This window comes from Trichechus manatus, unplaced genomic scaffold (assembly GCF_000243295.1).
Source record: "Trichechus manatus latirostris isolate Lorelei unplaced genomic scaffold, TriManLat1.0 scaffold00019, whole genome shotgun sequence".
Lineage (NCBI taxonomy): Eukaryota > Metazoa > Chordata > Mammalia > Sirenia > Trichechidae > Trichechus > Trichechus manatus.
Window position 1 is genome coordinate 13,570,232 of NW_004443955.1, and position 10,978 is coordinate 13,581,209.

General features: G+C 46.9%; 1 protein-coding gene across 3 annotated transcripts; it reads left to right on the forward strand.

Moving 5' to 3' along the window:
• The first annotated feature begins 3,829 nt into the window (after positions 1-3,829).
• LYSMD4 (LysM domain containing 4) lies at positions 3,830-10,614 on the forward strand. Of its 3 annotated transcripts, XM_012554472.2 has the most exons (4): positions 5,146-5,339; positions 6,058-6,087; positions 6,250-6,295; positions 7,922-10,614. In XM_012554472.2, exons 1-4 carry the CDS (start codon positions 5,146-5,148, stop codon positions 8,531-8,533), a joined length of 882 nt encoding a protein of 293 aa, XP_012409926.1. In that variant the 3' UTR covers positions 8,534-10,614. The 3 variants fall into 3 exon arrangements, with proteins under 3 accessions (XP_023583637.1, XP_012409925.1, XP_012409926.1); XM_023727869.1 differs by lacking the exons at positions 6,058-6,087; positions 6,250-6,295 and adding an exon at positions 3,830-3,851 and having other exon boundaries at positions 5,050-5,339; XM_012554471.2 differs by lacking the exons at positions 6,058-6,087; positions 6,250-6,295 and adding an exon at positions 3,860-4,038 and having other exon boundaries at positions 5,050-5,339.
• The last annotated feature ends 364 nt before the right edge of the window (positions 10,615-10,978 follow it).

Here is a 10,978-nt window from a genome sequence, read left to right on the forward strand (position 1 = left end):
ATTTCAGTTGGGTCTGTTGTAATGTCCCCCATTTCATTTCTTATTTGGGTTATTTGCGTCCTCTCCTGTTTTTCTTTTGTCACTCTGGCCAGGGGTTTGTCGATTTTGTTGATTCTTTCAAAGAAGTAACTTTTGGTTTTGTTGATTCTTTCTATTGTTTTTCTATTCTCTATTTCATTTATTTCTGCTCTGATCTTTATTATTTCCTTTTCTGGTGGCTGTAGGTCTATTTTGCTATTCTCTTTCTATTTGTTCGAGTTGTGTAGCTAATGTTTTGATTTTGTCCCTTTCTTCTTTTTTGATGTGTGCATCTATTGCTATAAATTGTCATCTGAGGACTGCCGTTGCTGTGTCCCAAAGGTTTTGGTATGATGTGTTTTCATTCTCGTTTGATTCTAGGAATTTTTGATTTCATCTCTGATTTCTTTTATTACCCAGTGGAAGAATATGCACACTTTAAAAGTCATTGATACATAATGCTACAATTATCCCAATTAACACTTCCACTAGCAGGGCCTCAGAGTACTCCTTTCCTCACACGAACAACCACTTTTGATATCATCCTTTTAGGTTTGACATTTCCAATTTCATAGGCTATATAGAGTATCTTTCAGTTATTTGAGTTTTTATCTATTTAACTCTCTGTAAAGTTAACATTCCTTTTTCTATAGGTTTAATGGTCATTAGTATTTCTTTGGTAAGTTGTTTGCATCATTTAGCAATTATTGTATGGTGTGCTTGCTTTTTCTTATTGAGATCTGAAGCCGCTTTATATATTAAGGATAGTAACATGTATGTCAAGCCTGGCAAATATTTTTAACTGATTTGTTATATGTCTTTTAACTTTTAAAAAAAGCTTGTGGCACAAACGATTAAGCACTTGGCTGCTAATCAAAATGTTGGCAGTTCGAGTCCACTGAGAGGCACCTCAGAAGAAAGACCTGGTGATCTACTTACCAAAATCAGCCAGTGAAAATCCTATGGAGCACAGTTCTCCTCTGACACACATAGGGTTGCCATGAGTTGGAATCTACTCCACAGCAACTGGTTTGGTTTTTGTTTGGTTTTGGTTTTGGTGGCTGTACAAAATACAATATATGTCTTAAATCTTTTTTTCTACCACTCTTCCAATAACATTGGGGCTATGAGCTTTAACACTCATAACTACATTTCTTCCAAGGGCTTTATTTTCAGCAATGACTTTACAATAAGCAGAAAGACATCAGGAGGTTTTGTTCTTCCTATTTTACGGATGGAAGACTGAGCCCCAATGACCAATAGATTTTCCTGAGTCACTAGAAAACCCACGACCTGTGAATCCAAATCAAGACTACCAGATACACAAGTAGTAATGGTGAGTCATTTTCACCTGTCCTGACAGCATTGGCTGATTGGTCGTGGCTGTCTCAGGTACTCAGTATGGATACCTGACCACTGTCTGGGCCTGAGATGAATTGTAACATCTGCGAATGGGTGGGTGGGAGTCATGTGCAGTGTGTAGGCTGAGTGGGAAAACTGCCAGACAGTGGCACAGGGCATGTCCAGACTCAGACAGTTGTGAGAAGGGAAGTGCTGTTAGTAATAATTGTACAGTGACCAGGGACTGATTATCCAATAAGCAAGATAAGCACGTGCTTAGGGTATCAACAAAACAGGGGCACCAGCTGTCCAAAGCAAAGACTCATAGATGCCAAGCAGACAGGACACAAAGAAAAGCAAGTGCCACAGTGGAAGGGAACTGGAAGGGCACTAAATAAATTGATACCAGCTCCAGTGCATGAGAATGTGCCAACCGGAAATAAAATTCATGCAGTCACGAGGGTGGCCACCAGCAAGGTCGTTTACCCTATGAGATCCCTACCACTTCAACACATTCATTGACATTTGTCTCCTATGGTTCCCTCCCATGTAACTGAAACTCTTTATCTCAGTGGGTCCCTCGAGAATATACTATTTATTTCTAATAAACAAGAGGTGGGGGTTGGGCTGTTGAGTCTAACTCTGGCAGTATTCACCCAATATGCAACTGGATCCAACATGTGTGGTTACTGGGCAAGGGCAGATTGTACTACTAGATAATAGGTCTCTGATTCATTTTGAGAGAACCATCTTGTACATCCATGTCTGCTGATCCCAGCAGCTTCAGCCAGGAGGGACAACAATGCTCTTTGCCATGATACAAACCCAAGAGTATGGTCTTGCACACACCCTGGTAAACAACCAATGGGAACTCCAGTCCAAGATGACACGCAAAAGCAAAGGAACTCGAATACATCAACCATTGCAATGAATTCAATCAAATTGGTTTTTAACTGTATAGCATTTACGTACAATTATGTCCTGAGTTTTATAAGCAATACTATTTATAAGTTTAATTTTGCAATATATTTGGCATACATGTGAACACAATGTAGCATACATTTAATATAACACTAACATGGGTAATAATTTAATACTAACATAGCAAACGTCCAAAAAATACTGCAAATATCGATATTTATCTAACTCGTCTGTCAGTTTGTCATATTGTGGTGGCTTACATATTGCTGTGATGCTGGAAGCTATGCACCGGTATTTCAAATACCAGCAGGGTCACCCACAGTGGGCAGGTTTCAGCTGAGCTTCCAGACTAAGACAGACTAGGAAGAAGGACCTGGCGATCTACTTCTCAAAAAAATTGACCAGTGAAAACCTTATGAATAGCAGCAGAAAGTTGCCTGGTACAGTACCAGATGAGCCCTTCAGGTTGGAAGGCACTCAGAATACGACTGGGGAAGAAGTGCCTCCTTGAAGTAGAGTTGACTTTAATGACCAAAAGGCAGTTATTCCAACAGAACAAGGGGATATTGCGTGGTTTAAAATCAGGAAAGGTGTGTGTCAGGATTATATCCTTTTACCATAATTATTCAATCTGTATGCGGAGGAAATAATCAGAGAAGCTGGACTATATGAAGAACAAGGCGGCGTCAGGATTGGAGAAGACTCATAATAACCTGTGTTATGCAAATGACACAACCTTGGTTGCTGAAAGCCAAGAGGACATGAAGCACTTAAGTGATGAAGATCAGACTACACACTTCAGTATTGTCTTAGTTACCTAGTGCTGCTGTAACAGAAATACCACAAGTGGATGGCTTTAACAAGACATTTTTTGATATCCATTTTTGGATAGAAGTTTTAAACGTTTGCGGCTTGGCATGTGAGAGTTCATTACTTTTAAGCTTAAGAAATCCTCCACCATCTGGTGTTTCATAAATACTACTTTTTTTGTTTGTTTATTTGTGGTTCAATGTTCGCAGACTGTTCTTATTCTCGTGGCCCGGCCCCTAAAGGCTCAGGATCAGCGAATATCCCGCGATAAGAGGCCCAAGCCCATCTAGACGGAGCCAGAGGGCCGCTTTCTCCGCCGGAGGCTCGGCGGTGAGATCCGCTCTTCTGCGAACCCGCGCCCGCCACAGACCCGCGGGCATTTATACACGGGGCTGGGTCCAAGCCCTCTTCTAGTGCTGAGAAAACTGAGGCTCAGCAGACAGCTGTGAACTTTGCGAAGTGAGCGTTAAAGCCGTTTACAGCCTAGGTCTGGAGCCGCCGTCATAGCCAGCCGGGCACGCCGAAGTTCAGACCTGCGAGCCGGACCCCCACCCCTTGGCCCGGCCCCCGGGCCCCTCCCCTGGCGTCAGCCCCGCGGCCCCGCCCCCACGGCCTGCAGGTCCGCGTCTGACCTCTCAGCACCGCTTGGCCCCTTCCAGTGCCCACCCACCGGTGATTTCATTGGCTGCCTCGTAGGCCCCGCCCCTCGGAGGGCTTCCTGATTTTCGAGGCCAATCAGCGGGCGCGGCGGAGCCTGTGCGGTGAGGTAGCTGGTTTGCAGTGGGGGCCGTGGTGCCCTGCCTGGTCTCGCTTGTTGGTTTGGGGGCGGGCCGCCACTCCCCCAGGTGGAGGGGGCGACCGGGACCGTCGAAGGCCGGCCGTACATCCTTGGGTTGGAGGTCAGAGGTTAAAGGTCATGCCTTTGTGGAACGTCGGGGCTCCGCCCGTGTAAGCCTGTGGGCGGCCGCTGCTCGGTTTCTTTGTCAGCTTCTGCGTGGAGACCCCCTCCTTCTACGGAGGGGGCTGGAGAGAAGCTGAGGCCTGAGAGCTGCTGGGGCCGTCTTGCAGGCCCGGAGCTCAGACCGGAAGGGGGAGCGGGGTCGGGCGGCGGCTCCCGAGCTCCCAGCTTGCCCGAGGGTCGGCTTGGGGGTCGCGGGCTATCCCGGATGGTCTGCCCCCCAGTGGCTCCGCAGGGCGCCGGTGCCAGCTGTTTTTTGACGCTGTCAATCCCAGTGCTTGAGATTTCAGCTCTGAATCTCGTTCGAACAGTTTGGAGAGGGGAAAGGGCGTGTTGTGGCTTTGCACTTGGCTGACAGTGAAAACGAAGACTAGACGTGCAGGTGTAATGAATGCAAGGAGACCTGTGAGAAAACGGGGCGATTTCTCAGTTTGACCGGGATTTGCCCCTAACTTGCCTCACGTATAATTCAAGCTGTTTCAAAATACAAGTAATTTTGCCTCGTGCTTCTTGGCAAGCAAGTGGCCGTAGTATTGACCTTAGTGAAGATACTTCTAGTGCGCCCAGTATTGAATACGAGTTTTTGGGAAAAGGTTGGGAATTTAAGGTTCTCAGTGGCCAGGAAGCTAGGCATGCAGTATTGCCTGTCATGGCAGGGATTCCCCTCCTCTTTACTACTCGGACACCACAAATAGAAGTGGCTTCTGTACAGATGTGGGTGTTGGGGAGACACAGCTATGGATGAGGAATAACGGGAGAAGAAGGGGGAACCTTTGTTTTTTGGGCAAAAAGTATGCACTTACGGAAAAAATGCAGTTTTTACTCTGCTTACCTCCTTCCATCCCAGCCAGCATAAGCACATTTTTTGGACTGATGGTTCTTGTTAAGCAGGCACAATGATTAGGGAGAGAACCTTTAACAGCAAAAGACACTTACCTTTAACGCAGCCACAGCGGAATGAATATGCCTTGTGTGGAATTAACCTCGGGTTTGGTTTTCAGTTAAGAAAATGAGGCAGAAGGAAGTATTAACCAAGACCTTCCAAGGCCCGGCCGTTGTGTGTAGGACTCCGAGCAGCCATGTTTACGTGTTTAAGGATGGCAGCGGGGACTCGGGGGACTCCTCCGAGGAAGAGTCACGTCGCCTGGTTCTGCGGCCCCGGGGCAAGGAGCGCCACGAAGACTGCGCCCCCCACCCTCACCAGCCAGGAGCCACCGACGTGGTCCTGCTGCAGCGGGAGCTGGCCCAGGAGGACAGCCTCAACAAGCTGGCGCTGGAGTACGGCTGCAAAGTAAGGAACCCTCAGGGGACAGGGCAAGGGACACAGCAATTCACTGAGGGGTGGGGGTCTTGCCTCCTCCTGACCCCTGGGAGGTGTTTGGGAGAGGCCTGCTGTAGCAGCAAAACAAACAAAAAGATGGCGACCCCGTGTGTTACAGGGTAGAACTGCTTCCATAGGGTTTTCCTGGCTCTAATGAGCGCTGGTGACACAGTGGTTAAAGCGCTGGGCAGCTAACCGAAAGGCAGCCAGTTGGAACCCCCCCGCCACTAGGCGGGAGAAAGATATGGCACTCTGCTTCTCTAAAGATTACTGCCTAGGAAACCCTAGGGGTCAGTTAAACTCCGTCGGAAAGGGTTGCTGTGAGTCAGAATGGACTCTGTGGCAGTAGGGGGTGGGTGATCTTTAAGCAGATCGCCAGGCCTTACTTCTGTGGCACCACTGGGTAGGTTCAAACTGCCAGTGTAGTTTAGTAGTCGAGTGTAAACCGTTTGCACCACCCGGGACCATGTAGCGGTAAAAGCTTCCCCTATGTAGCCAGAGAGGCAGATGGAAGAACATTTACTTCAGAACCTTGGGGGGTAATAAGGAGTGAGGGTTAGTCTGGGATCTCAGATGATAGGGCATTTCCTTCTCTGCGGGGTACTTCCTTCTACTCTTCCTGCCCCTCCAAGTAGAAATGAGGACACTTCTTTCTTTCTTTCTTTCTTTTAAGCACAATTTATTTAAGACCTAGAGGTGTTAGAGATGCCAGGCAAAATTGATCCAAGATTTCTTTGCATGCTTGTTTTTCTTGCAACTTTAATTTTTTAAAAAACTTTTCTTCCTGGTGGTAGTTTATTTGACTGGTAAAGTTCTCTCTTTTAGAACTGCATGATCTAGTTAGTCTTGGTATGCTGCGTATCTGTGTAACCCTGTTTTTCTTTTTAATTATGTTTTTAGCATTCAGAGTGATTAACATTGGCAAAGTAAGTAGGAAAATATCTATAGAATTCCTGCATTTCCTCCTAGATTGAAGCTATTTGTATATTTCATTTTGCTAACTAACCCTGTGCTTCCAAGTTCTATGGCCTTCTCCAACGTTGTGTAAACTACTTGTTTAAAATTTTTTTTTTCCTCCTTAAAATGTGATTTATCTAACGATGTCCAAATAGCTAAACACATTGTGGGGGGTATTATATTCTTTCCTGGAAATAACTCATTGGCCTCCAGTGATACATAGAGGTCTTTAAATTGTACTGACATTCATATTTGACTCTTAACAAGCACCTTATATGAATTATTTATAGAGCATAGTGAATTGTTTGTAGAGCATGGGTTGAGAAACGCATCCTACCCTAGAAAGACCTGAGTAAATGGGTTAGGCTTCTTGGAATGTTGGTGCCTAATAAATCAGTAAAGAATATATAATGCCTCCTATAAGTGGTCAGTTTTCCTATTTGAAGTAAATAATTTTCTGTTGGTTTATTAGAGGCAAAGACAAAAGGGTCTCAAGCATGTCATGTGATGGTTAGTTTTAGGACATGATAAATTAAAAATGTCACCCACCACAATTGAATGAAATGATAAAAGCAATTTCTAAATAATGACAATGGAGGTGATTGATTTGAATAAGGCTCTATTTAAAGCTCCAGTGGCTGTGTTTGCACTCTAGTTTACGTGGACTTATGAGTTAAACATTAGAATTCGTCTCTGATGCTTTTGATAAGTTTTCAGACATCAGCTTGAGGGAAGGTTTACCTTTTGACTTAAATGTCCCCCCACTTCTTAAATCTTAGGGTCAGAGGTCATCATGTATGATTATGAGAAGAGTTTATGATGAACTTTGTCGCTTGATAAAATGTATAGGGCAGTTCGCTTCTCCTCGAGTCCTTACTGGAATGGAAGTGCTCAGTCCATAGCTTCCAACTCAGTTTGTGATTCCCCACATTTCTAATTATTGTTAAGAAGTATTGTGAAATTCTCCAGGTGAATTAAGTACAGGTCACTTTTATTTAAAAAGTAAGTTTATATGCCATGCAGTACTTCTGGGAAAGAAAGTGTGGTCAGACCATAAGGCCACACCTCTCATGACATCCTTACAGGGAAGCAGGGCTCCTGGTGCATCTGTGGAGCTGGCTGAGGCCCTGCAGTGTCTGTTAATGGTAATGAGTAAGGCAGCTGCTGATCTGATGTGAGAGGGAAGTCAGCCAGATGGGGGCAGTGTTTCCTCAAAAGTTAAAAAGTATATAAACGTTAAAACGGAAGAAGGCTACACCTTGATTCTTTCATGTAAAAGCAGTTCGTTGCAGTGACACTTTAAACAGATTTAAAAAAAAAAAATCTGTTTTCCAAAAGTGATCGTAAATTGTTCAGACTTGTACATCTCTAGGAAAATTATTCAGATGTACATTAAGACTGAGTGAAAGCCAAAGAATAAAGTTATTCAGCTAAACTAACAGTGTGTAGATGTAGATGTAGGTTTCTGATGTTTATCAGACACTTAAGCGGGCCAGGGCTGTCTCATCACCTGGAAGGGCTTAGAGCTACAATTTGGGTGTGAATTTTAGGGAGCTTTACATATTTCATGCTGGCGTTCTTCATGGCTTCTCTAGGTGGCAGAGATCAAGAAAGTCAACCACTTCATCTGCGAACAAGACTTATATGCTTTAAAATCTATTAAGATTCCAGTGAAAAACCATGGGATCCTAACGGAGACACACAAAGAGCTAAAACCCCTCCCGAGCCCGTCCTCAGAGACCCGAGTGACCTTCACGGAGCTGCCGGACCCAGACAGAGCAGCTGCAGGCGCTGGGGGCCAGTCCAGCCAGCTGACAGATTTCTTTAAGGGGATTGACCAGAACATTGAGCGTGCAGTGCGGTCAGAAATCTTTTTACATGAAAGTTACTGCATCGAGACCTCCAATCAGCCGCTGCTTCCTGCTACTCAGAAGTCACCGACAAATGGTACGGACTGTGGAATTCAGTGGTGGAATGCTGTTTTTATCATGCTCCTGATTGGGATTGTTTTGCCAGTGTTTTATTTAGTCTATTTTAAAATACAAGCTACTGGCGAGACACCTAGTAGCTGGAACACAACAGCTGTCCCCAGTGACTCGATAGCAATGACTGCAATTCCAGGGAAAGCCCCCAAATTAGTGATGCCAGTGCCAGCCATTCCCAATTCAGACAGCCATTTCGGTCAGACCACCCACGCAGGGAACTAAGCTTTTTGTTTTTAAAGAATTAGCCCAGCTTTAGCAGCTGGGCTCCTGATGTGCATCAGCTGTCACTGGCCACATCCTGAGGTGCTGCGTTTTCTTCTCTACGACTGATGGACACCTTTCATACATCACTGTTGTGTTCTCAATTGCACTCGCCCTGGGGAACAGCCTCCCCTGACATAAGGCTACGGGACCCAGACACTGTTCCTTTGGCCTCCTGTATCCAGAGAGGTGAGAGAGACCGTCACGGGTTGCTGCCTCTTAAGGACATTTAATGGACTGGCTGTGAGTGTCCCCCAGGTTGGACGTGCTGGGGAAGAGGACTGGCCTTAACAAGGAGGCCTGCAGTGTGAGCCGCACCAGGGTTGGCGTCTGGCCGCCTGGCTGTTTGCAGCTCCATGCCTGCTACGGAGGGGGACCTGCTCTGAGAGGTGGTGCTCTGTGTCTCCCCAGCAGAGCTGCCTCAGCCTCCTTTAGGGAGTGACCGGTTGAAATCGTAACAAGCCCTACTTCGTGTTTGCCTCATCAGTTAGCCTTTGTGAGGCAGTGTCACTCCTAGACTTGAAAAAGCCCCGAATCCAAACTGCTGTAGTACTGGGGAAACTGCGGTTCTCTTCACTGCACCTTTAGACGTGCTTAGTCTGAAACACAGGCATGTGTTAAGTCGCAGTGTGGTGTGGCCGGCACCTCCTGGCGGGACACACGGGGCTGCTGCCAGTTTCACGTGAGGAGTGCGTCCAAGTGAGCGTTCTTTGAAAGATGTCTTGCTGGCCCAGGGTGCAGACCTGACCGGGTGTGGAGAGAAGGGTGAAGGCCTCTCTAATGAGGCTCCAGCACACGTTCACTTCCATGTGCCCCTCTTCTAAGGCTGCGCAGACCCCTGGAAGGGTGGTGTCGGGAGCACGGGGCACTCGGCCTGCTCCTTCCCCGACTTTGTTCTTGGGGATGCTGGAGCCACAGCACGAGATGGGGCGCAGTTGCTTTTCCTAGGTGACACCTCTAGAGTAAAACTACGTACAGTGTAGCTTAGTGCTGAAAGACTCAACACTTAGCGGGGCATCTAGGGGTGCCGCACACTGTGACAGGCCACTAAAGGAGGAGGCCTGGTACCTGTGGGCCTGAGGTGTGCCCTGTGAGAGTTCTCTCCATCCCGTCCCCCCAGGACAAGGCAGCAGTGATGCTGAGGCTGGAGGGGCAGGACTGAGGGGTGGGGGGGGCCCACTGCTGCCCCGGGGGCTGCTCTGGCAGGAGCCCGGCCTCGGGTCATGGAGGGGTGGAAATGGGCGCCTCAGAGAGGTTCACAGGGAGCCAAACGCTGAGCTTTGGTGGGAGTGGATGGCATTTGACCACCTCAGACTGGCTTTTTGGGAAGACCTTGACACATTTGGCCTAGAGATAAATGTAAGCGATCTCTTCACTGAGAGGAGGAGGTGTGGAGAGAGTACTTGAAATAGCCTTCCATTTTCTTATCAGTTGGTGTGAAAAAGCAGCGATTCGCCCAGGTTCAATTACCAAATTTAAATAATCTTCAAAATTTAATGTTTTCTTAGATACCACGATGATCTCCGGGATAAAATGAACTTGTGAAACTTTTGCTACGGGAAATGTTTTGATCATGTAATGGCTTTTCTGGCCAAATGTTCATGCTCGCTGTGCCGCCAGGGGGCACGCTTCTACCACATCTGTCACCACAACCCAGGCCCAGTCAGAGCCCCGTGGGAAAGTCACTTTTGTCAAAGAACAAATATCTGTATCTGCTACTTTTCTCAAATGGAATAAAATAATTTCTTCTGTGAAGGAAAATTGAGTCCGCCCTTTTTAATTTGGGGGTTGATAATTCAGAATTAAAAGACATGGGACAATGGTGGAGAAGATGAAGGTGTCCAGGTCCTGAGGGCCCTGTGTGCCCTGTGTGCCTGGACACAGCAGCCCAGGGCCTGGGCCAGGGTTCCGTGAGCCGCGAGGGACAGGAAGTGTAACTAGCAAACTGCTGACTCGCCTGTGTGACGTGGTTTACAGCTGTGTTACCAGGTGTGCATAAGACACACCTTGGAGCTCATTTCTTGCATATTTTCTTTCAGTGTCTCGGGAGTTAATGCTTTAAAGAAATAATTAGATTTATCGTCTTCAGTCTTTTTGGTTGAACGATGGTGGGCTCACAGTGGTTAAGAGCTTGGCTGCTAACCAAAAGGTCGGCAGTTTGAATCCACCGTTTGCTCCTTGGAAACCCCATGGGGCAGTTCTACTCTGTCAGAATCGACTAGACAGCAATGGGTTTGGTTTTTTATTTTTTTAATGTTCAAGCCTGGAGAACCTCTGTCGTCAAGCAAACGGTGCCCCTGTTTTCCTGCAGGGAGATGAGGCTGCAGGGACGAAGCAAATGCTTCAGGGTCACCCAGACAGCCACCAACCACCGAGGGCCCGAGGGCAGCCTGCACCCACCGCCCT

What these genes read in the sequence shown, in the direction of transcription:
- LYSMD4 (XM_023727869.1), top strand. Translation starts at nt 5,058, where the DNA reads ATGAGGCAGAAGGAAGTATTAACCAAGACCTTCCAAGGCCCGGCCGTT. An exon ending in CGCTGGAGTACGGCTGCAAA is followed by an intron (nt 5,340 to 7,921) that starts GTAAGGAACCCT and finishes TGGCTTCTCTAG; the next exon opens with GTGGCAGAGATCAAGAAAGT.